The following is a 26,786-nucleotide window of genomic DNA, read 5'->3' as shown; positions in this document are numbered from 1 at the left end:
CGCCATGGCAAGTTGCTTCCGAATTGGTAAGTCAGTTAGGAAGTAGTTAGGAAAAGGAGCCTTGATGCTAACTATCATAGCCACTTTAGCATAGGAACCTCTGATGCTAACTATCATAGCCACTTTAGCATAGGAACCTCTGATGCTAACTATCATAGCCACTTTAGCATAAGGACCTCTGATGCTAACTATCATAGCCACTTTAGCATAGGGACCTCTGATGCTAACTATCATAGCCACTTTAGCATAGGGACCTCTGATGCTAACTATCATAGCCACTTTAGCATAGGGACCTCTGATGCTAACTATCATGGCCACTTTAGCATAGGGACCTCTGATGCTAGCTAACCGGCGATTAGGAGCTATGTGCCATCCCACAAGCCACTGCGCCAAATCCCCCCACCCCCCTCGCCCCCACCCTGCAGTGATTCATGCGCAACCACTGTTGATTGACAGGAGCACATTTAATAATAAAAATAATATAATTAAAAAGTAAGATTCTGCACAAGCCAAACTTTATAAAAGTGACAAAATCCATGTTGTCGTCCCCACAGCTCAGTCACATGTCAGTGTTAAAGAGTAAACTCAGTAAACAGATTAAATGCTTTTGTTTTCATTTAGTAGAAACTTGAGCCACATGGATCATTTGCATAATGTAGTTTTATGAAACAGCTGTTGAAATAAAATAACACTAAAGGGAAATGTTTGGATCATTTGGATTTATTTTTCTCCTTAAATGTCTTTGTTTGGACACTATGTTGTTGTTGGACACTAGGGGGCGACATGCACTTTTGTTTGGCCTGCACTGCACCAGTAACTTTAAAGAAGAAGAAAAACAGCTGTTGGTGATGACACTTCCCTTTCCCCTGTTTAAGGACGGACTGATTGTTCAAATGCTGCTGAAGGTCTAGTTCACTAACTGCATAGATCTAACAGTTGACCCCATGAAAGGTTAAGGAGTTAGTTGCCAGTGTTAGTGCTTAGAGGCTACAATTTGATGGTTTCGGATTGAGCCTTAGATCTTGCAAAAGCATTTGATTTAGTTGATCACTACCTGCTCCTGGATAAATTATTTTCTATTGGCCTTTCCCGGTCATCTCATCTCTGGTTCAACTCTTTTCTCCATCACCGTCGCCAGTGTGTGTCCTTCAGGGGCAGTCAGTCGAATTTTACAGGTGTAGACAAAGGCGCACCCCAAGGTTCTTCACTTGGGCCTTTGTTATTTTCCATTTTTATCATTGACTTGCCACTCTGCTGTTCAGAATGTGATCTTTACGCAGATGATACAATTATATATTGCTCCAAACCAAATATTCCCAACATGAAATTATTCTTTACAACATGACTTTGATTCTGTACGGCAGTGGCTCTCGTTTAATAAACTCTTGCTTAACAAATCAAAATCTAATAGTATGCTTTTACAGAAGAAAGATAGAAATAATCTTAATCTGCATTTTCTGGACTCCTCTCTTCTGGAGCCAACAGAGAGAAATTTAAATACCTCGGCGTTTGGCTGGAAACTGATCTTTCTTTCAAAGCTCATGCACACGCCCTTACCAATAAACTTAACTTTAGTCTCAAAACAGTATACCAATCGATAGACTGTTTTAACTTTCAGGTAAGGAGGAAAATTGTCTCGCTGCTGTTGCTTTTTTATTTTATTGTTATTACTATTATCATTTTGTTTGATTTGATTGCATCGACTCTGCTGTTTTCTGTTCTATTTTTCTTGGACATATCTTGAAGACCCCGCATGAAAACGAGATGATTCATCTCTTGGGGCTGATCCTCCAATAAAATGTTCATGAATAAATAAATAAATAAATAAATAAATAAATAAATAAATAATCTGACTTTCACAGGAATCAGGTTTGCGTGAGTGAACTGGGACTAAAGCCAAAGTTTGGTAAACAGTCAACCCCAGTGACGAAATTTGTTTGGCTGACTTTGGCTCCTTGACGCAGTTCTGGTTTTGGCTTCACGTGTAGGAAACGCATTCAGTTTTTTTTTTTTTCCTATTTACCTGTTCAATCATGGCACTTTTATTAATGAAGGGGGGTAAAAGAACAGACATGTTGAGAATTTGAAAACCAGTATATTGCATTCATAAATAACCCTTTTTGGACGTTATGGGGAGACTGGGGCTATTTGTCATATTGCTTTTTATAGCCACACTAGAGGGCGCTGTTTGCTGGTACTGATATACAATATGTGAATCTTCCAATAATAGTGTTCTCATTTGGACTGAAGACATGATTAGAAAACTTTAATGTCTGGATTGTTTTTGTAGAGCTTTCCTTTTGTTAGTGCCATGATGACACTGATCTGACAAACAAAGATGTTTTTTAGCTAGCTTACATTGTAAATAAAAAAACGTAGGGGTTAGTTGTTGCACTTAAACTTGATTTTTTTTATTTCTTTCTTTATTTCTTTATTTAAGGATCCCCATTAGTCTTTACCAACGCAAAGACTACTCTTCCTGGGGTCCATTCTCATTCAAAAGACATTATACAGTCAAAGGGTTATTTATACAACACACATCGACAATACAGAGTTCCTCATTCAAGTAATTGAGGTAAGAAAAAAACAAAACAAGGCGTATTACAGTACTCAAAGCAACATTAAGTCAGGTTATTTATTTGTATTTGACTGATTACATGTTTCTTTAGATTTATTTTAAAAGAAAGATGATTTTTTTAGTCTCTTAATTTCCTGAGGCAGCATATTCCAGTGTGAGATGGCTCGGTATATAAATGTACTTTTTAGTGCATTAGATTTTGGCCGAGGCAAAGTAAAATTAGTATTAGAGGCTTGTCTTGTACTAAAGCCATGTCTGTTACAAGTGGGCTGCAGTTTGGAGAACAGGGTAAAGGGTTTGTGTAAGGTCCAGATTTTATGCAAAGGCAACACAGAGCTACAGTCCAATCTGTCCTTGACTTTCATCCATGACAGTTTTTGATGCATAGCAATTGTATTTGTTCGAAAAGGACAACCCAGGGCAAGTCTAGCGGCCCGATTCTGAGCTATCTGGAGTCTGTCAATAATAATAATAAATGGTAAATGTGCCTTTCTACCTGAGTTAGGCACTCAAACTTTAGCGCTTTACATCAAGGAACCACTCACCCATTCACACTCTCATTCACATTGTACGCAGACACTGGACCAGAGGCCTGGTGGTGAAGTGTCTTGCCAAGGATGCGACGGCAGTGTGCACGGCAAACGTTGTCAAACAGGAAGCGACCTCCCTCTCTCTTGGTATAGCTGATTTTTTTTTTCCTTTTTCTGCGAACCGCGTATGTGGGTTCTGTGCTCCACATTGTTTTCCTGGATACTTTTGCACATCTTTGCTGTGTTTTTGTGGAGGTTTGGTGGATTTGTTTGGAGGCGTCACAAGAGGAGCTACAGGAAACAAGGGAGGGACAAACGAGATGATGAAAGACTGTTGTGGAGCTGCAGGAGGAAGAGGAAGGAGGTGGTGGGGGAGCTGACCAGTGCAGGACACCATGCTCTAAAACAGAGACACCATTTCAGAGGATCAGCGGAGACAGAGGGCCGCCAGCCAGGTTTCTTCACACCTGAACACTATTTCGTTGTACGCTTGTGCAATGACAATAAAGCACTTACAAAGAGTATTTAGTCAGCCACCAATTGTGCAAGATCTTCCTCTTAAAATAATGATGATGATTCACATTGTAGGACTTTTAAAGAATTTATTTGTAAATTATGGTGAAAAATAAGTATTTGGTCACTTCAAACAAGGAAGATCTCAGGCTCTCACAGACCTGTAAATTCTTCTTTAAGAAGCTCTTCTGTCCTCCATTCGTTACCTGTATTAATGGCACCTGTTTGAACTGGTTATCTGTATAAAAGACACCTGTCCACAGCCTCAAACAGTCAGACTCTAAACTCCACTATGGCCAAGACCAAAGACCTGTTGAAGGACACCAGGAAAAGAATTGTAGACCTGCACCAGACATGGTGCAGAAGACATACAAGACCACTGATAATCTCCCTCGATCTGGGGCTCCACGCAAGATCTCATCCCGTGGGATCAAAATGATCATGAGAACGGTGAGCAAAAATCACAGAACCACACGGGGGGACCTGGTGAATGACCTGCAGAGAGCTGGGACCAAAGTAACAAAGGTTACCATCAGTAACACACTACAACGACAGGGAATCAAATCCTGCAGTGCCAGACGTGTCCCCCTGCTTAAGCCAGTCCATGTCCGGGCTCTGAAGTTTGCCAGAGAGCACATGGATGATACAGCAGAGGATTGGGAGAATGTCATGTGGTCAGATGAAACCAAAGTAGAACTTTTTGGTATAAACTCAACTCGTCATGTTTGGAGGAAGAAGAATACTGAGTTGCATCCCAAGAACACCATACCTACTGTGAAGCATGGAGGTGGAAACATCATGCTTTGGGGCTGTTTTTCTGCTAAGGGGACAGGACGACTGATCCGTGTTAAGGAAAGAATGAATGGGGCCATGTATCGTGAGATTTTGAGCCAAAACCTCCTTCCATCAGTGAGAGCTTTGAAGATGAAACGTGGCTGGGTCTTCCAGCATGACAATGATCCTAAACACACCGCCCGGGAAACGAAGGACTGGCTCCGTAAGAAGCATTTGAAAGTCCTGGAGTGGCCTAGCCAGTCTCCAGACCTCAACCCCATAGAAAATCTGTGGAGTGAGTTGAAAGTCCGTGTTGCTCGGCGACAGCCCCAAAACATCACTGCTCTCGAGAAGATCTGCATGGAGGAATGGGCCAAAATTCCAGCTACTGTGTGTGCAAACCTGGTACAGACCTATAGTAATCGTTTGACCTCTGTTATTGCCAACAAAGGTTATATTACAAAGTATTGAGTTGAATTTTTGTTATTGACCAAATACTTATTTTCCACCAGAATTTACAAATAAATTCTTTTAAAATCCTACAATGTGAATTCCTGGATATATTTTTCACATTCTGTCTCTCACAGTTGAAGTGTACCTATGATGAAAATTACAGACCTCTGTCATTATTTCAAGTGGGAGAACTTGCACAATTGGTGGCTGACTAAATACTTTTTTGCCCCACTGTACTTACCTGCGGGATTCGAACCGCCGACCCTCCGGAAACAAGATGACCCGCTCTACTATCTGTGCCCCACATTCGAAAAGTGGCGGGATTTATGTAGACTACAGTCATCTTAAAAAATAACAATACCACAACAAAATACTCCCAGAAATGCAATTGCAAAACATTTTAATAATCTGAGGCAGATTTTCCCATAGTTTGATGTCAAGCACACAATGTTCATTATAAATGGCTAGGCTATCTGAAGCTTAACAAGTAGTTTGTAATTGTAACAGCAAACAGCCTTTTGAATTATACAAACACACAAAAATAAAGAGTTTACTATAGTGTGTAAGACTTTCAGCACGTTCTCGCTTTCTGTTTGTTACAGATCTTCATAAGGGAGATCTGTAATTACCACTCACTGTTCGCAAATGCATATTTGATTTTTACTTTGAACAGATAACCACGTGCAGCTATACTTTGGTAATGGTTTCTGCCTGATCACAAGAAATCATCTCCAAAAAGACACATACACTTCAATCTCCTACCCTATAAAACTAGGGCCCTGGTTAATTTTGATATTTTTTTTTTTAGTTACGTTTTCCTCTAAATTTAACGGCCCCACTGTATATCTTATAACTAACATACTTTGGTCTATTTACATTTACAAGTTTCTGTCATTTTATCACAGTTAACAGCAGGACTTAATCTCATTATTGGTCACACACTTAACATTGGGCTATCGTTCCGAGAGATGTGCCCCTCTTCATTGGTAACAGCCCAAGAACATTATTCAAAATCATACATAGACACAGTTCACAAAAAGCAAGGCATTTTCTCCAACACAACTCAAATTTTGCATAAATCCTACGCTGAAATCAATCAGTAGCGATCCCTACCCAAGTCTCAGAAAAATGATCAAACGAACCTTTAGTGGCTCAGAATTGGCAAAAGTGTCGTCTATAAAAACTATTGCACATAAAAATACCTCTTTTAAAAACAGACCGACTCCGACGGCTCATACTACGTGTGCAAACTAGTCAGAGAATCGTTAAAAAGATAAGTCAAAGTAAGTGGAATTCACATTACATTGATTAGACGCTACACGAATCGGTTAACCCAGCTAACAATAATAACAAAACATCGAAACGTTTAGACTGAAATCCTCAAATCATGTGCCTTCATCTTTCTTTCGTGTCAGATATGTCAACAGTGAGAATCCAACACTTCCTTTCAATGATGTCTAGTGCATAGGCCCCCGTGGAGGCTGCGGAGAAATAATTTGAGCATAGAAACGCGGGACAATAGTAGACAGCAGACATGATCGGGCACGAAGAAACTGTCCAGTTTCTATAGTTCAAGTCTTGTGTGAGTCAGTGAGTTTAGTGTGATTGAAACTGGTAATCAGAGTTCTTAAACATTGAAAGCAGAAACACTTGAATGTGAAATTAAAATTGCTATAGCGCTAGACACGTCCCTTAGCAGCTGCGTGGATAGTGAGAAGTGGTGAACAAGAGGAAAATTGGTCCAAGTTGATGGGGGCTATTCCTGCCCGAAGCCTTCTGTCTCTTCAATGGCAAACATCAGCTTCTCCTTTAGCTGCTCATAGCTCTTGTATGGAGGGAGGTCCAGGCGATTAAAACTGCAGGAAAACATAAACGTGTGTTAGCTTTTAAACCTGTACAATCAACATTCAAATCAAAATCAAACGTTTCAATTGTCGCATCTGTTATCTGTTATATAATACAGGCAGGGAAAAGGTGAAGAGGTGAATCAGAAATGACTCAAAAGGTTAGGTCATGAAAGTCTGATCTGTTGTAATTGAGACAGATTATCTGGAATTAAAACTCAGCAAGTCACCCAACGACTTCTGATGATGGTGGCACTGACAATCCTTTACATTGTTTAAGTAACATTGTCACTTATGGTCTATATTTAATTGTTTACCGTCTTCATTTCAAAATATAGTTATTACAGATTGTAATAACACATGAAAGTAAAATTTATATACCCATTTATTGGTCAGCTTGGTTTTTAGATCAGGGTTTCTACAGGCAGCAGCAAGTCAAACTAAATGCTTTTTAATGCCTTTTTAATGTCTTGTGTAACACAAGCCAAAAAATCTGTGCAAATTCGATTTTTTAAAGATTTAACAGGGTAAATTTGATATTCAATTAATGAGTTTTGGATTTTTTTTTTTAATTTTCTTTTACAATGAAAATAGTTGAACAATGGCATTAATTTCCCCAATTTTTTTTTATTTAATACTAGTGTGTGAATCCAATTTCACGACATTTAAGGCCTTAAAGGTGCATTATGCAAAACCTTCCCAACAATTGATCCTGGAGCGTCATAGAGACCACTGTGTTGGAAAGTAAAGGCACCACATTGACCACTCATACAGCCGGTGAGTCACTACAATGTTAAATATGCAAAATCCCAAACTTTTTTTTTCCACATACAAAGTTGCATAATGCACCTTTAATATTGGCACAGTTCATTTGACGGGGGGGGGGGGGGGGGGAACTAAGACAATGGGGGGGTCACCACTCTCATATTATTGGGAAACACTGAGCTATAGAGAATGATTGCATTTCGTGACTTACCACGTGTGACTTCGTGGAAGCCAATTCTCTTTGCCCACTTTTTCAATGCAGAACTTTTGAGGTCCGTTGCTCCCTATGGATAATCAAAACACGCACACTATTAGATTGAAAAAACAACAATAACAAAAAGCCGTTGGATGCTGATTCAGTGTTTCAGTGCTACACACCCATGAGGTCAGCAAATCCACCGACCGGGAGGCGACAGGTTCCAGTGACAAACTGCAGGAGTCTCATCCTTTTCTCGTTGTCCATTTCCTTTGCAAACTATTACAAATAAAAATAATAGTGTTAGTCACACTTCAGTCATACAGGCAGCTCAGAGTTTCCGTAGTCTGAAGTCTACTGGGTCTGTTAAGGGCCTGAATACTGATGAAAGATTTGAGTCTTTTCCGATTATTCCTTCTTTTATTTTGAGTAGATTTTTCTTTGAAATGAACACATCAGAGAGGAAACAGAAAACCTTTCACTGTGATTTTTACAGTTTGTCATGTCAACAGAGTCTCAGTCTGAGTCAGTGTTTAAGCTGCTCAAGACATTAGCATGCTACCGGTTAGCCACAGTCATCAATCAACTGAGAAAATACCACAGTAACAGATCAGCTCTGACCTCTGTCACATGTTGTATTCAAGGCTAGATGTAGGAGTGTGGTTCAGGGCTTTCTCTTGGAGAGGTCAGAGCTGAGCCGTTGAAGCTAAATGCTAACCTGTAGCATGCTAACATCTTAAACACTGACTCACTGGTTTCTTCACATAAACGTGCGTCTCTGGGGCCGTGTTTTTACTGTTATCCTCTTGAGCAATGACTACGAGTACATAAAAATGTCACTGTCAATCAGTTTTCTTTCATTTCCATTCTGAGAAGAGATATTGTTACATGTTGAAGTACTGCATAATTCTACTTCGGTATTCAAAATGGCCGCCATAACAACAAAGGTCACATGACTGAAAAGCATGTATAGGCCAGTGTAACGCCTCATTTGAAAGCTAAGGCCGAAGCTTTTTCCTCCTTTTTGTTGTCAAGTTTGGAGAACTGGAGAAAATGCGCTCAGTTAAGGCATTAATCATGTAATATTTAAAAGAGGTCTGAATCCACTGTAAATCTGAGTAACACCTTAATAACATCTCCAGACTGTATTCTTTTCTGCACTCACTTGCCAGAACCACACGATCTGCTTGCTGTTTCTCGTGTAGTGCCTGTAGATAGTGTGTCTTTGCCAGTCCATCAGGTCAATCTCCTGCATGCCACACAGCATCACCTATAAAAGAAGAAACAAGTCTTTATTGCAGGAAAGTAAAAAGTGTTTATACAAGAGCAGCATTCCACGAGCTTTTAAAGGCTCACAGGTGAGACCAAACATAAGCCGCTGTTGAACATGATCGAAAGTGGGTTCGTCTATTGTACCTCTAACTCCTTGGCATCGAAATACTGCAGGTACTGTTGGGGCAAGACTTCGTTGAAGCCCTCGAAAAAGGCCTGCGTTTGTTCCTCCACGCCTCGGGATAATCTCCACTCTGCCACTAATCTGCAAACACAATAACAACATTGTGAAACAGAGTGCAGGTTTTATTTCTGTGCTTGTATATTGTGTGTTGTGGGTGGTAAAAATAGCATTGCAACCGTTTTTTTCAATCAAGATTTCACTCACTGTGCAAACTTGAGGAGAAGAAAAATAAATAAATATGAACTGCTGAACTCAAAAAGGTCAAATATACCGCCCTCTGTGAAAAAAGTTTGGACAACCCTGGTATTTGCACAAATAACTACTTTTTCCCACATAAAAAGTTGCATTATGCATCTTTAAATGTTATTAAAAAGCATTAAATTGGATCCAAACTGGCATTAAATCTAAATTTATTGGAAATTTATGCCATCACTTAACAATTTTTACTGTATAAGTTCATCGAAATGACCAAAATGATGGTCTATAACAGGGGTTCACAAACTTATTAGGCTGGAAGCCCCACAATCACTCAACCAACAACTCCGGACCCCCTTCTGTAAAATGTAATTTTGCAAACCCTATAAATTCTGGCTTTATTGTGTTTTTATACTGTATTTTGGCTTAATGTGACAAAAATATGATATTTTCAATCAAAAACACATCAAATTAAATTACAGAAATGTAAAAAGTATCAAAGCAAAATCAATCGGTTCAACAGAAAAGGTTTCCATTTCTGTTTAATTAAATGTTTGCAAATCTAAAGAAATGAACTGGGCACTTATTTGTGGCATTAAAATATAGCGTTTGGGCATTAAAAACGGCATTAAAAAGCATCACATTTGACTTGCTGCTGAACACTGATTTCAGTGCCTTATCATACAAGAATTTTTTTTCGGCCCAAAGACAAGCAATAATTTCAAACAAACCAGATTATTTCCACCAATACACAGACAACATACTGCATCATAGCAGACAATGCTTATTCAAACTATTAAGATGATTCAAATCAGACTGAAACAGTTCAACAGAAATGACACAGGTGCTGTATTGCAGACACAAGCAAAGTGTTTCTCAATTGTCAAATCTGTTCCATAATACAGGCAGGTAAAAGTGTGAAGAGGTGAATCAGCACTGACTGAAAAGGTTGAGTCATAAAAGTTTGATTTTCTGAAACGCCTAAAGGTAAAACTGCAGAGTTAAATGGAAAAGAAGAGTGAACCAAAGACTTCTGATGATGGCGGCACTGACGATCTTAAAAGTTTAAACCTATGTGACTTATCTATGTTTAATTGTTTATGGTGTTCTTCTTGAAATATAGTAATTGGCCAAGTAAAAATTATTGTCTTAAATGATCCCACTTCGCTGGTCTAAAACATACTGAGCTGAAATTTATTACATTTTTGTCTCAAAGGTTTCCCATTTTATCCAAGTCTCTTTCCACTGTTTCATGAAATGTTTGCAAAACTAAAGAAATGAAGAGGGCACTTACAGTATTTGTGGCATTAAAATATAGTGTTTGGGCATTAAAAACTTGACTTGCTGTTGCCTGTATGAACCCTGATTTCAGTGCTTTATCATAGAAGCATTTTTTTCCCCCACAAGCAATGATTTCAAACAAACCAGATTATTCCCACCAATACACAGATTACATAATGCATCATAGCAGATATAGCTTATTCATTATTCTTATGATTCAAATCAAACGGTTCAACAGAAGAGACACAAGTGCTGTATTGTAGACGCAAGGAATGTATTTCTCTTAGGTCATGAACGTCAAGATTATCTGGAAAGCCTACCCAACGACTTCTGATGATGGTGGCAATGACAATCCTTTAAACTGCTTAAGTACTGCTAATATGCCTCGTGTTTTTGCTACTGATATGTTCTGTTCTTTTTTGTGGCAACTGTAGCACTTTGAGATGTGTTTTTCATGTGTAAAGTGCAATACAAATAAAATGTATTATTACTATAATTATTATTATATAAGTAAAATTGTCACTTGTCTATATTTAATTGTTTACAGTATTGGCCATGTAAAAAATATTGTCTTAAAATGATCACACTTCTTGATTACATTTTTGTCTCAAAAGTTTCCCATTTTGTCCGAGTCTCTTTCCACTGTTTAATGAAATGTTTGCAGATCTTATGCATTTGTGGCATTAAAATATAGTGTCTGGGCATTAAAAACAGCATTACATTTGAATCAAGATTGGGAAAGAAGACATTTTAAACCTGTAGACTCTCTGTACTTGTAATTCAGAAGACTGTATTGTGCAAATGGAGCAATAGACAGTGAAAAAAGTACCTGATGTATTCCTCCTTGTTTTCCTCAGTTACTTGAACGTTTCCTCCGTCTGGCTTCAGCTCATGAGTCGTGATCTCCCCCAAAATCTCTTTATCCACAGAGAAGAACATTTCCAGACCACACTCCTCGATGTTGTTATCCCTGATGGAGCAGGTGAAAGACACCGAACTGTTAAAATCTAAAGTCAACTGTACACGTATTAGTTTTCTGACTTGTTTACGGCCAACACAAAGAGGTGAAGTGAAAATAATATTTAAGTATTTCCCACTTCCACAGAGCACTAGGCCTTACTTTATCCAGATGAGAGAATTGTAAAACTCTGGATCGATGGACTCCAGGTCGTTGAGCCCCAGAGGTTTGTTCAGGATTCGTTTGTAGAAAGGCAGAGAGAAACCTGTGTCGATGAATTTACCATGGAATAAGGCCTGTAAGACACAAGAGGAACATTTAACCTTTGCTTTCCCGCTGTTGGGTTCTTGGTTTGTTTTGGAATTGTTTACTGAGAAATGTTCGTTGCCCAAAAGTAGTGCTAGGATTCGCCCTGTACTTTTTCATTTTTCAAATATCGGTAATAGCGAAATTAAATGAGTTATGTCTTCTTTCAGTATCGTGTAAACTCAACCATTTACAGAAAATATTCTGTGCAAATCAAAATAAAGCTTTTGCATCAATTTCATGAACTTGCAGGTGAGTTTCATACCACATTTGTCATGTATGTGTGACAGTGACGCTAAAAAGTGACCCAGCAAATTGTGAACTTTGCATACAAACCTGTCCCTGTGAAGAATTGTTGAGCTACAAATATGTTAGAAAAGTCAGAAATGAGTTTGGACACAACCAACATTTTAATTTAGTGGCTTCCATTTTCATAGTTTGTAATAATAATTTAAAAAAAATCTGATACATGTAGGACCTTTACGCATTTTATTTGCAATAGTGAGCATGCAGGTAAGTTTGTTTTAGCTTTACTGAGGGAGCAACATTAAAAATTAAACTTGCGCTGTTTATATACTCATCCCAGCAACAAATTGGGATGTTAGAAATGGGAATGTTGTAGAGGAGTTGTCCCGTAGTGTGGCCTTTTTTCCTGCAGCGAGGGGATGGAGGTGCTCGTGTTGGTCATGTTTTTGAAGCACGGCGAGGCCAGCGCTTTGACAACGACGCTACACAGAGAACAGTCATTCTTTGCTCTTTCTGTCAGGACCGTGTTTAACTTACAGTGGATGAAAGAAGCAGTTCCCGTTTGTGCGTAAAAAGTAATGTAAATGCTCCGCGATGTTTGTGAACAACAAGGGAGGATATGAGGAGAAAGAGGAGCTGCTGCTGCTGCTTGGTGCGTAACCGTGCACAACCTCTCGGTCAGGCCAGGGGCGCAGAGTGATTGATTGATTGATTGAGCTGTTTATTTGAGCTGTTTACATTCATATTTTTACAGTTATTTAAATATTTCATCACAATTATGCTCAAAAGGAGTAGGCTGAAGCAGAGCTTATGACCACCGAGAATGGAGTGAATGTACAATTGTCTCATGTAAAGCGCTTTGTGACTATGTCTGTGAAAGGCGCTATAGAAAATAAAGATCTTCTTCCAGACCTGTTCACCACAACTACCTCTAAAATCCTGCACTGTCACTCGTTGTTAAGTGCCATCATACACAAGTTTAATATAAAAGCTGCAGTTACCTGTAAGACCTGAGGTGGCAGTAGTGAGTATAAAATTACCAACTTTAATCTAGTCCCTTTAATACCTTCAAAAAATAATTATCTGCGTCGGGTTTATTTCAGGCTTGGGCCTACAGTTCAAGTTAATTGGTCGGGTTCGGGTCGGGCTGGATTTTTCAGGCCCGATCTCACCTCTAGAGTGTTGGAAATGAGTTTGGACCATAACTAACAGGTCAGTTCATTGTTATAACAACCAAAAAATCGGTAAAGGGTCTCTAAGTGAAGAAAAACGGAGCAGGTACCATTGCAATGAAGCGTCCAATGAACTTGAAGTACTTGAGATGGTCTGGGTTGATGTAGGAGGCGGGGTTTATCTGTAGACAGTAGTTGTCTTTACCGGCGTACTCAAACAAACAGTACATGGGGTTCAGCACTTCATGAGACAGCAGAAAGAACCATTCTCTGAAAAATAAAACAGAGAGAAGTTGTATTTCTGGTTTTGGGTGGCAGTTACCAATTAAGTGAGAAATGTGTAAGAACAGAATCAGCTCGCGGCGTCAGGGCGGAGTCACTTACATGAACACGCCTAATGATTCAGAAGAAAACAAACCTGGCCACGCCCCCGTAGTCCAAGCCCTCTTCTCCCGGGAAGATGATCCAGAGCCTTCGCCTCAGGTCTTGAGGGTGGAAGCTCATGATCTTTGAAAAGAGGCACAAGTTTCAATCTGAACACTGATTTATTGTTGTAACAAGCTCGTCTGCGCTCTGACCTGTTGAAACGAATCCTCGAATAAAGTTTTCCGGGTAACAGTGATCTTAATATGCTGTGGCATCGATAATTGCTGTAGAGATGAGGAGAGAAAGGAAATGACTGAGTGCTGCAGCATAACGAGAAGGAAGGTCTGTAAGAATCAGTAATGTAATAACGACTAGTAATGTAATAATTTTGTCCAAATTCAAATGTCATAAGGCAGTAATGTAATAACCACTAACCTCATACAAATGCTGAATCAGATGCAAATAAAAAGCCTTTAATGTGATACGTTATTATATGTTATAACCAGAGGTAGGTAGAGTAGCCAAAATATTTACTAAAGTAAGAGTAACGTTACTTAGAAAAAATCTTATTCAACTACAAATAAAAAGTAGTGGCCCAAATAAATAAACACTTAAGGCCGGCAGGTAGCGCAGCGGTTAGCGCTCTTGCTTCACAGCTAGAAGGTCCCGGGATCGATTCCCACCAAGGACGGGGCCTTTTTGTGTGGAGTTTGCATGTTCTCCCCGTGTCTGCGTAGGTTTCCCCTACCAAACATGTACAATAGACTCCCCTGAAAAAGAGATTCTTGATCTCAGTGGGACTATCCTGGTTAAATAAAGGTCAATAAAAAAATATTAATAATAATAAAAGTAAAAGTATTTAGAGAAAATGTTGGAGCGTAAAAGTCTGATTTATGTTTCAGTTGTGACATAAATTGTTTGAAATAAAACATGTAATAATGTAAATAATATATATTTCCAAAGAAAATACCATAAATATTAGGGCTGGGACAAAATATCAGATCGGATGGCAATACTTTGTGCTGCAGTACCAAGTATCGCAACACTTTCAATACTTGTGTTATATGCATTTTTATCCTGCACTCCTTTGTTTTCCAGTGACACTTTGTCAAATGTCATTTGGTTTACAAACTTTTGACACATGACTGTTTTTTTTTTTTTGACACATTTTGAAATAAACATATTACTTATCATAATTACTTACTGTATCGCAATACATATTGGATCGGCCCCTGAGTATCGTTAAACGTATCGGATCGTGACAAAAGTGGATCATCCCACCTCTAATAAAAATGTATTAAATATATATAAATGGGCACAAAACACAAACTACGAATATTTTAGTTCGACATGAAGCTTTTGAAGAAAAAAAATGTTTTACTCAAGTCAGAGTAAAGATACTTCCTTACAATGTATTCAAACTGAAGTAAAAAGCACTGATTGACATAACTACTGTAATAGGTACAGTTTCTTCAAAAAGTGACTTTGTTGGAAATTAGATGATTTTGGCAGTTTTTACATTATTAACCAGTTTTAAGGAATGGCAGACTTATTTTAAATTTACATTACAGTCCGAAGCTGAACAGGCTTATTAGCACAGAAGAACTGCCATTGCGCCCCCTACTGATTAAAGGGAAAAAGTTCATATAATAAACCAATCCAACACAAACATTCTACATCAGACCAGCCATAAATCAACTGGACTATTTTTCTTTATCGCCCCGTTATAACACGGTGATGCTCAAATTCATTCATTTACATCAACAATCTGTAATAATTGCAAATAAAATCATTAACTACCACAGTATAGGAAAGAAATGTATTAGAATCCAGGCTCAACTCATATGTTATTGGCTTGAAAGAAATTGTCCAAAATTATCACATTATTGGTCGTTATTCTGTGATCAGTTCCAACATTACGCACATACCTGACACCAGAACCTGAAATATTGCACTTTGGCTTTAAAGTCCCTGACGTAAGTTATCTGTGGTCCGTTTTCTCTGTTAAAATATAACGGAGAAAAACATGAAAATACAAGGCAAGAATAATCAAGTTGTGAAAAATCAAGATGATCTATAAATAACACTCACAGTGAGGATTTCCCCGTGCGAGGGTCTATGTAGGTGGTGGTCCGTCGGTTGTGGTCCACAAAGTAGGGGATCCCCTCCACAGTGAACCTCATCTCCCATCCCTCTGGCAAAGGCTTGTCATTCAGGAGCCTGGGAAGCACAACAGCGCCACTTAGAGGAAATAAGACCAAGCTGCACAATCGTAGCAACAGTTGGTTATTAATGTATTCATTCACTCCCATAAATTCTCTTATTTATACAAGCCTTAATGGAAACGCGTGTATCTTTATTAATCAAGACCAATCCAATTAATTTACCCCCAGTGTCAATTCTGTGGACAAAAATATGTCCTCATCATTTTAGTCAAAGTCATTTTTTTGCTGACTAACATTAGAGCAAAACTAAATTAAAAGTTGTTTATGAGACAGAAACTATGACTAAAATGTCCAGATATTTCCATCGACTAAAATGTGAAATAATGAAAAGAACAAACGAACCTTGACCAAAACTAAATCGCATTTTCTTCAAAAGACTAAAATAAAATTAAAATATGTTGTCAAAATGAACACTTTGTCTTGCCTTGCCTTGCGATATGTCTGTGCATTGTCACGACAACGATTTTATCGCGATATTTCACTGAATACAATATGTTCTGCTTTGACACAAATCATAAGGAACTCGTTTTTCAGCAAATTGTGTCAAAACAAGACTTTAAAAAAAAACCTACATCAGCACCACAACAAGACTAATATTGAGCTAGGTTAGTAAATGTTTAACTAAAACTGAACTTGTACATATTTCAGTTCAATGCATTGTTTGTTTTAGGCGGAGTTTTCAAAAAGACTGATGAAAACTTAAGTGATGTTGCGATATATTGTGGCTTCTTGTGATACGGATATTACATCACCTGATATCACGATACAATATTTTTTGCGATATATTGTGCAGCCCGACTGTTTACCCCAGGTCGGCTTGTATGAACAATAATATTATTGTTGGTGGTACATGGTTTAGCTCCGAAGTACATCTCTGATATGTTCCAGCCGAATTAACCATCTCATGCCCCGAGAACCTGAGGCAGGGGTCTCCTGGTGGTTCCCAGAGTCAATAATAAACACGGTGAGGCTGCGTTTCAGTTTCATGCAGCAAAAATTAAACAGCTGCGTAAGAGAAGGCATAGAGGCCAAATGGAGAACAGGAAAAATCTGTTGCACACTGTATACTTGCAACACCAGTGTTCCTTTATTAATGCAACGTTTCCGCCAGTGGCCTTCGTCAGCCAAAATGTTTTTAATGAATGAGAAGCCATCCTTAAATAGGGTGTGGCCTGCACATGCAGCACAAATCTGGAACAGTCTTCATGAGGATGTGAGTCAGGCCTCAACTCTGACAATGTTCAAATCCAAGCTGAAAACAGTTCTTTTTGCCAATGCATATGACTGAAAGTATTTTATCTACACTCTTGCCTTTTACTGTAATTGATAAATTTTCTGTTGATGTTTTTATTGATTTGATCTGTTTTCTTGTCATTTTATGCAACTGTGAAGCACTTTGAATTGTGTTGTGTATGAATTGTGCTCTACAAATAAACTTGCCTTGTCTTGCCTAATATATATTTAATATGAGCAACACTTTATTTTACACTACCCTTGATACATTGGACCCAACTACATTTAGTACAATGTAATGTTCACTGTAACAATGTGTAATAACATGTATGGGTTAGATACACAATAGAATAATATGTATTTGTAGTTTGGAGGTACATAATGCAATAAGACATAACTCTAACCCTAACTTTAAGCCCTAACCCTAAGGTTCTCGTGTCCTATTACATTATGTACCTACAAAGTACTAATACATAATATTTCATTGTGTATCTAACCCATAGGCACAAGTTAGTACAGATTGTTACAGAGCACATTACATTGTACTAAATCTAGCTAGGTGCAATGTGTACAATGTATACAGTGTAAGTGTAGTGTAAATAAAGAGATATCAAAATATGGTAAAATAGAGACGAATACTCTCTGATCCCGCTATACAAACCGTGACTGCACAAAATCCTTGATGTCACCTGGACTCACCCTTGTGTCCTGGGATCCTCCCACTGTGTCGACCGAGTTGTGTGATGAACAAAGTACACTCTGCCGTTACTGTCTGTTCGCTTTTCTGAGGAGAAAAAAAAGGAGTTCAGTATAATTTTCAAAAGAACAAACATAGATATTGGTTCATATTTACCCCAGCCGTGTGGCAGAGGTCCAAGCGGATCAAACTCTTGTTTGTTACTCGCCGCGGCAAGCTGATCCTGGAACTAAATGAGACGGGACAGACATTTCTATTAAAAGAAAATCTATGGAATTTTAGTCTCGTTTTATTTTACAGTTTGAAGAATTGTTACCCCATAGATGAACCTCTGGTTGAACTGCTGCATGGCTCCCTGCAGCTGGCTGCGCTGGTGCTGCCATTCCTCATAGTTTCTGACTGACTCCACAGTAGGCCTCTGCCATGTTGTTGTCCGAGTGATGTGGTCCACGTAGTACACCCTCCTCATCGGGTCCACTCGACGCTCCCACCTGCACACGCAACACGGATAAGACTATAGTATGTGCAGCAGCAGCAAAATGTTAGAGAATATACCACAGCTGACCCTGTGGCAATCTGAAAAATCATCACGTTTAATTCAACACTTTCTCTGTTAAATGCAGCTCTGTTATCGACACACACACAGACATTCGACTTTCACCTACTCCTTCTATTGATCAGCCTCTGTCATGTTTGAGTGACAGGTTTAACCAATCTTACTGAAATGTGCAATCTCAGATGAAGAAGATGGGTTCTAGTTATCCAGTTATAAAAGGTGGAGTGTAAGGAAATATGATGACATGATTTTAATCTAGACTCCGACCTTTGTGGAAATCTATGGTGGTGCATGTAGTGAAATAGTATGCAGTATGTACACACGCTCAGTATAATAAATGCTAGGGGGAAAAAGTTGAAGTTCTGGTTAGTACCCTGTGGGTAAAGGATCCGGTCTTTCCCATGTGGTCCTTTTTTCAATGTGATCCACGTAATACACACGTCCATTTTGGTCCACTCTCTGCTCCCATCTGAGGAAACCAATGCAAAAAGTTAATCAATCTACATACCCTAGATTTCCGTTCTTTAAAAAGCCTATTCTATTTCTTTACTAGTTTCATTACAAGAGGCTATATAAAAAACTTTACAAAGCTTTCCATTGAAAATACTAAAATTAAATACAGCATGTTCAATGTTTGAATAATGCACATAATTTCTCAAGTACTTTGCCCATGTAAATAAAGCTGTAAATATAGTTCACAGCTCGGTATCAAAATCGACAAAATGAAACCTATATTAACTTCTTAACCCTCCGCGTTAACCGAGTGCTTCTGTCAAGAGACATGGTTTTGCAGACTGGTGTGTGAAGGAGATTACTGTTTACCCTGGGGGCAAAGGGCCATTGTTGACTGGAGCGGTTCTGGGAGCAGTGGCTGCAGCCGAAGGCCCTGGTTTGGGGATAGCCGCTCCTGCTGCTGCTGCTGCTGCTGCTGCTGCTGCTGCTGCTGCTGCTGCTGTAGTGGTAGTAGTAGTGCTTGTCGTCTGTGAAGAGGCAGCTCCAGCTCCGGCTCCAGCTCCGGCTCCAGCTCCGGCTCCAGCCTCCTCCGGCTCATCTGAGATCTGAGACGACCCATCAGACACCGGGGCTTCACTCAACTCACTGGGAGAGGAGTTGCTGGAGGAGGCTGTCACAAGGAATAAAGATCAATAAATATAAAATAGTGACAAAATTTGGCCTGAATTTTGGCCGAACAAACAATGACAGGCCACCGCAGAATAAACATTTTTATATAGCAGCCCAGTCTTGTTTTATCAGTAAAAATAATAAAAAATGATATGCATGCGTTAATCATACACCTGAGTATGGTAACTCACTACTGCCAGTGTGACTCTGAACGTAACGTGACCGTAATACCAACTCGCTTTAACGTGTTGCCAATGTCGTTTTAGCGAGTTGCCAAAAGCCCAACGCAGACCAGAGCGCAGTGGGCTGCGGCACATCATCGGAAGCAAGTCCATAGTCCATGTGGGATTTCAACACACCCTGGAGCTCGGCACGTCAGGGCACTTCAGTTCAGAGGCTTTTCTCAAACCATGTGGTGCTTTAAACACGTGATCTATACCTTCATCGTAACTAAAATAAGACAGGAGGCGATTCTTTTGCCGCACCGTCAAGCGTCTGCGTTGGGCTTAAAGGAATAGGCCACTGTTTTTACATACTGAGATATGTTCTTACCTGAGCTTAGACGAGTTCTTTTGTACCTGTCTGGTCTTCACGCGCGCCTTAAGTCACGTAAACACAGCACAGACGGCGTTAGCATTTAGCCTCTCCTCCTCTCCTCTATAGTGAGGTAAAGATGGAAGCTACCAAGCTCCTCCACATTTTCCCTATTTAAATATGGTTACGTGAGGTGTTACACTACAAAGTATAATTGCACAAAATAAAACAATGTGGATTTTCTAAGCGGATAAAAGGGGGAACTATATTGTAAGGCGTAATAATACCAGGAGTAGTTTGGCGTCCTCAAAGTAAAGTGAAGATTACTGCGCAGATTTCGAACTTCTCCTGGTATTATTATGCCTTTCAATATAGTTCCCCCTTTTATCCGCTTAGAAAATCCACATTGTTTTATTTTGTGTATTATACTTTGTAGTGGAACACTTCACGTAACCATATTTAAATAGGGAAAACGTGGAAGAGCTTGGTAGCTTCTATCTTGACCTTGTTTGGAGCTATATTGGAGAGGGGAAGAGGCTAAATGCTAATCCCGTATGCACTGTGTTTACGTGATTGAAGGCACGCGTGAAGACCAGACAGGTACTAAAGAAGTCGTCTAAGCTGAAGTAAGAACATATCTCATGTAAAAACGGTGGCCTATTCCTTTAATAAGTCGTTCAGACTACATTGGCCACACGCGAGAACACGATATTATTATCGTTATTACGTTCGAACGAGAAAGCGCAGTCAAAAATGTTTCAGTGACACTGGCAGCTCAGAGTTTCCGTACCTCAGATATGTTCAGTGAAAGGTTTTTCCAACAGAATAATATGAACGTGAGCCTGATCTAAGTGAATTTTCCGATTTGGCATTAATTGGGATTGGCCAAAAAACAACACACATAACAGCATTGTTTTGGCTTGTAGGTACTGTAGGTCAGCATGAAAAGGGGTGAGCAGCTGGGAGAGACATTCAGCCAATTTGTCAGGACCCGAATTCAAACTCAAGAAGCTGAAGCTGGTACTTAACCTTGCTCAAATACTGTAGCCTAAAACACTTGGCCGATCGTGCAGCACAATATGGCTTTAATATAGAGTAAGGAGACTGGATGAGTCACCGAGACGCGGTTGCTGATTAATTACATGTGTGAAATGTTGGAGAAAACCTCAGTGAGCGAGTTTAAATATTAGCTGTGTAAAGGAAGCAGCACTAAAGTTTTGTATTATGTATATTGTTTATGCAGGTGATGAAAATAAAGTAAAAAGGTGTGCACCTTGCCCACATACTATACACGGCACGCCCACCAGCTGAGGGGAACTTAAAGGGACTATAAGGAGTTTAAAAATGTTAAAATTATGTATTTTCTTCCCCCTACATGTTCCGACAATGTCCTAATGTGTAGAATGAGCCCAGACCTGTTCACCACAACTGCCTCTAAAATCCTGCACTGTCACTCAAAACGGTATTACTACCAAATAGCCGTCATGCACAAGCTTAATATAGAAGGTGCAGTTACATGTATGACCTGAGGTGGCAGTAGTGAGCACAAAATGGCTAACTTGCATCTAGCCCCTTTAAGGCAAAGAGAGAGTCAAATAGAGGCAGGCGATCTAGGACAAAGGCAAGACACTAGGGCTAGAACCAGAAAACAGAACAATAATGTGAGGAAGAACTGCAAATTTACGATATCGGGTTCATCTCCAGTGTCAGGAAATGTGTGAAAACTTGGGAATAATTCGGGGGAAATTTGTGGCAAAAATAAAGAAAAACTGTGGGAAAATAAATTGAAAATATTGTGCAAAAAATAGGGGGAAAATGTAAAAAATTGGGGGGGAAATTTGGGGGGAAATGGGGAAAATATTAGGTAAAACAAGCAAGCAATAATGAGGGGAAAAATTGGGAAAAGAAGAAAAACATGGGGGAAAAATAAGAAAAAATTGAAAATGTGAAAAATTGGACAAACATTGGGGGAAAAATAGGGAAAATGGGAAAAATGGGTGGGGGTCCCTGGAGCCCTACTACAGGATCAAAACTTGGATCTAAATATTTCTTTTTCAATACCAGTAGTAAATAAAGGTAAAATAAAATAAAAAATAAACCAGTTGTACCTACACTTTTTTACACTGGTATCATTTACCCAATACCCAGCCTAACAAGACACTATGATACTACTTTTTTGGGAGCCGTATATATTGGTGCTGCATGCTGGACTGTTCTGTTTATTGGCCAGCTGATCGTATCGGCTTCTTACACGGTGAGGCTGCAGGTCTGGATGAGGCCGGCGCAGACGTCCGGGCTGGTCGCGAGGGTCGCGAGGCACCGGAGGCTCTCGGAGAGCGGGACGGAGAATGAGAGCCATTTACAGCGCTGCTTTTCGGGACAATCACCCATTCGTCGGAACCACTGGACGGAGAGGTGTCTCGGCTCGACCTGAGGGTAACGAGATTCATTTAGCAGAGGACGGGGGCGAGGTCGAAATATATTTAGTCGGATATTTAGATGGATAATCACCTAATGCCTGATTCTCCATTTTGTTTCCCATTCAACACTGCCATGAAGGGAAAGGATTAAATATTAATACAGTAAAACCATTAATCTATTATTGTGAGGTCGAGTAAACAATATTTGAACTACCATCTCGGCGACTAACTCTCCAGAGTGAACTCGGCCTAAGTCAAACAGTTAGTAATGACTCGGGGCAAAAAAAACCTGATCGGGACATTTCCAACTGTGAGTGTGACTTCAAAGCAGAAGTAGCTCACAGAAAATGATGTAAAGTCAAATGGATTACATACATGCAATTGATTATTATAGAAAATATGTGTTATGAATGAGTAGATGAATATATCAATCTAGAATATATCAAAGTTAAGCTAGTATGTTTAGAATACAGAGACACTCGCCCTGTGAAACTTACCTTACTAAAACCCATGCCCCGTCCTATTTGGGTGAATGAAAGAACCTTTAAACATGTCTGTGTACCTGATTGTTTCTCTGCATTGGTGAGTGTCTCAGCATCCACTTGGAGCCCGTCCAGACACACAGACAGGTCGCCCACAACATCCTGAGGATCTCTGTCTGCGCACAGCTGAAGAGTCTGCACCACTTCAAACACTGGGCAGAGAAAAACAGAATGGCTGAATGGTGAGTTCAAAGTTAAAATGTAACTAATCAATAAAACAAACACAGTAGAACTAAAACAAATCCATTCATATAAGCTTTAACTTTTTCTTGGAATCTACTGTAAATATAAAGATACACCTTTATGACCATCTGGACTGTATCACATATAAAAAACACTCTATCAAAGATATGACATAATGTACTGTGAGCCTCAAGGGGCAGCATCGAAATTAGACCAGATTTGTAAATCACATGTTATGCACATGCTGGTTCAAGTGGGGCATTGTCCTGGGCTGTAACCACCCTCAGAGGGAATTCCACCAGCTTAGGCAAGACCAGTGGCATTGACGCATTTAATTCAGGGTGTTCAAAGTGCATGAACAATTAACTTTTAATAACAACTTCTTCAAACCCAACCCTGAACTCAATCAAAATACACAATATGTCTATTAAACAAATGACTAACAGAGAGAACTCACGTTTCAGGTCATTGGCTTTAAGGGTCTCATTGATATGAAGGGTAGCTCTTCCTAAAAGAATGTCTGACTTTAAAGTTTGGTGGCTCCAAACACGGAACAACAACTTGCTGACTGGGGTCACAATTCTGTGGAACATGAAAAACAATCACACTTTAGAAGCATGACAATTTAAGAACACAGACAAAAAGATTGAGAACTAAAGGTGGTGAGGATTAAGATGTTATTCAAGAGAAAAGGGCTGCTGTAAAAGGAACATGTGTGTATGTTGATGAAAAAATAAACTATAAAATTTGAGTGGACTGATTGATTAGAAGAAGGCAAAGAATGCAGAAGTTATGAGTAGAGTTGTAAAAGCAGCAAAGACAAAAGAAGAACATTTACAGAGTCAGCTCAGCAACAGGAAACTGTACTCACACTGTCAATGACTGCTTCCATTTGGGAGTATGTGTGTTTGTACACTTCTCTGTCCTCTTCGACTGTCCATCCACTGTTACTTCAACATACGGACTGGGACCAAACCAGTTCTTTTTGTTTTCTTTTAACTTGGCTGAAATCACTGGAAACCAAAACAAAATAGCATGATTAAATTCTAAAATACATAAAACAACATCCAACTACTATCAAAGTGCAACATTATAAGATAAGATAAGATGATAAGATAAGATAAGATAAGATAAGATAAGATAAGATAAGATAAGATAAGATAAGATAAACCTTTATTGATCTCACAAAAGAGAAATTCACTTGTTACAGTCATCTACTTTGAGGCATCTCACCTGTGACTTGTAATTGTGCCTTCATGGTTCATCCATAACATTGCATTTCCACTGAAAAACCTGTAAACAATCACATGTTTAAAGAGACCTCATTCAGGTGACCTACTTAAAGGGATATTTCAGGATTTTTGACTACGGCCTCATTTCCTAGTTATCAAGAGTGTTGTTGATTTCTGGAGGTATTTTTTTTTTTGTATTTCATGCAGTTCTTATATTTGAAGAGCTTAGTGGCGCTAGGCTAGTGCATGTCCATGGTATCAGCTACCTGCATTAAAAACAGTCTGACCCGCTCCACAGTGCACCTGAGGTAAATCATTTATAACGCCAGACTAACCATATACATGTCTGTCGAATGTAGAATGATTTTGTGAATATAACTGACCTTGTATCACATGAATTACCGCTTTTTGAGAGACTATTTTCTAGCAGATCACTCCACCGCTGCGTAGCTTGAACAACCACGAAGCTGATAATGCTAAAATATAAATGCAAAACAGTTATAATGATTCTATTAACACAGACATTTATATGGTTAGTCTGGTGTTATAAGTGATTTGCCTCAGGTGCACTGTGGAGCGGGTCAGACTGTTTTTAATGCAGGCTAGCTGATACCTTAGAAATGCACTAGCCTAGCACCACTAAGCTCTTAAAATATAAGAACTGCATGAATTTAAGAAAAACATATTTCCAGAAATCAACAACACTCTGGATAACTAGGAAATGAGGCCCTGTGTCAAAAATCCTGAAATATCCCTTTAAAGTGTTTCTGCACAAGGTCAAAATATGTTTCGAAAGGGATGCTTAAAGAAACTAGTGAGGGGTTATAGTAAAGTTATTATTATCATTAAACCCTAAATAGGAAATTGGCCATATCACACTTAATTTACAGTCCTCTGCTCGAAATAATAATTACAATAGAGGCAATGCAGGCTGCTTGTACGTCGTCTCTTATTTCCACTGTAGTAGCCACATTAAAAAGGGCTCAGACAACCACAGCTTAATGACTGAGAACAATATAAACTTACGTCACTCATGGACATTAGACAATTTGGTGCATCGATTCAAGACATTTCGAATGACTGATGATCCTACAGACAGATCTGAACTAAAAGCTTTCAATAGCCACAGAAAACAAGCATTTAAATATTATGTGTGGATAATAATAGTCTAAAACAGAGTCAAAAATAGTCCAAGCCTATAATGGGCTATGGCTATTAAAAGCAAGCCACAGAGCCTATTCCATAACACACAATCCCTGCATCGGCCTAGTAATGCTACTCCTCTTTGACAGTGACTGAAGCAATTATTAGCAATGGATCCTCTATTTTGTAGTTAACTGTATTGAAAACAAATGCGTGTAATTGCAGAAAAAATTAGACGGATAAAGTTGAGTGAGACGGCTGTATGGACAAAGTTTCACATGGATTGGTAACTACATAGGTTGATATTTAATTTCCTGACATTATTAAACGCTATCATCAGGGTAAACCTAAAAAAAGCCCATTAACAAATCGTATCAAATGGTTTAAATAGCGTTATAATGGAAGGCTTGGTTAATTGTTAAGAGGTTTTGACAGATCAGCAGGATGTACGAAAGCAATGAATGGGTCTCAAAGGTCTTTCCGAGTCCCCTTTTTATCAGGATCAATACGTTACATAACGCAACTCAACGATAAGTACAAGTAGCACCAACTTTGGACACACAGGTTAGTATGGCTAGCTAGCTAAGCATAAATCGAACAAGGTGCTAAGAGCTAATAGCTAATCCAAATCTTACACACAACGGAGACGAATCCGAGGTCTTTACATGTATTGAGGTTAGTTACACAGACATACCTAATGAATAGACGGCCAAAGGTTAAGGCTGTGCGTCAGTTGTGTGGAAATTGTTGATCATGTTGTTGACAGGTTGCCGCTGTCATCAGCACAGACCCGACTTCCGCTACAGGGCAAACATCAGACCCGAGTTTCCGGTAGGTAAATTTTCACAATAAAACTATATCGTGTTTTTTTGTGAGACAGTCGTGCGGTCGTGTGGACATGATGGTGTGTCCTTTTATCGGGGTTTTGGTGTTTTTCTCGCCATAGATTGTGAACATGTGTTAAATTAGTGAGGCAAAACTGAAGATATGGAGAAATTGTTGGATAGGAGGTGTGATTTCTCCAGTTCAGCTTTACCCAAATCTAAAAGATAAGATAAGATACATGGATAAGATAAGAGAGCCTTTATTGAGCTCACAATGGAGGAATTTACTTGTTGCATTCAGCTCTTAGAAACACTTAGGGTGTGCAAATACACAGGAAATGTGAGGGGGGGAAAAAATAAATAGTAAAATAGTGGTATCTTATGTACAATGACTACCAAGGACTTTGTGGGGACAAAAGTATAAACCGTACATAACTATGTA

General features: G+C 39.1%; 1 protein-coding gene across 1 annotated transcript; it reads right to left on the bottom strand.

Annotated features, from left to right (window-relative positions):
* Positions 1–5,262: 5,262 nt before the first annotated feature.
* On the bottom strand, positions 5,263–26,352 carry LOC306980032 (E3 ubiquitin-protein ligase Itchy-like). Its single transcript, XM_079579246.1, has 24 exons — positions 26,215–26,352; positions 24,379–24,438; positions 24,017–24,158; positions 23,603–23,727; positions 22,983–23,114; positions 22,512–22,548; positions 22,252–22,430; positions 19,167–19,467; positions 18,718–18,813; positions 18,105–18,279; positions 17,945–18,017; positions 17,791–17,875; positions 15,725–15,853; positions 15,562–15,634; positions 13,846–13,917; positions 13,686–13,774; positions 13,378–13,537; positions 11,706–11,839; positions 11,415–11,555; positions 9,070–9,190; positions 8,819–8,923; positions 7,836–7,932; positions 7,669–7,741; positions 5,263–6,704 (listed from the first exon to the last, which is right to left on the bottom strand). Exons 2-24 carry the CDS (start codon positions 24,401–24,403, stop codon positions 6,605–6,607), a joined length of 2,664 nt encoding a protein of 887 aa, XP_079435372.1. The 5' UTR covers positions 24,404–24,438; positions 26,215–26,352; the 3' UTR covers positions 5,263–6,604.
* Positions 26,353–26,786: the final 434 nt, after the last annotated feature.

This window comes from Gobius niger (genome assembly GCF_951799975.1).
Source record: "Gobius niger genome assembly, chromosome: 20".
Classification (NCBI taxonomy): Eukaryota; Metazoa; Chordata; class Actinopteri; order Gobiiformes; family Gobiidae; genus Gobius; species Gobius niger.
This window is presented reverse-complemented; position numbering and strand designations above follow the sequence as displayed.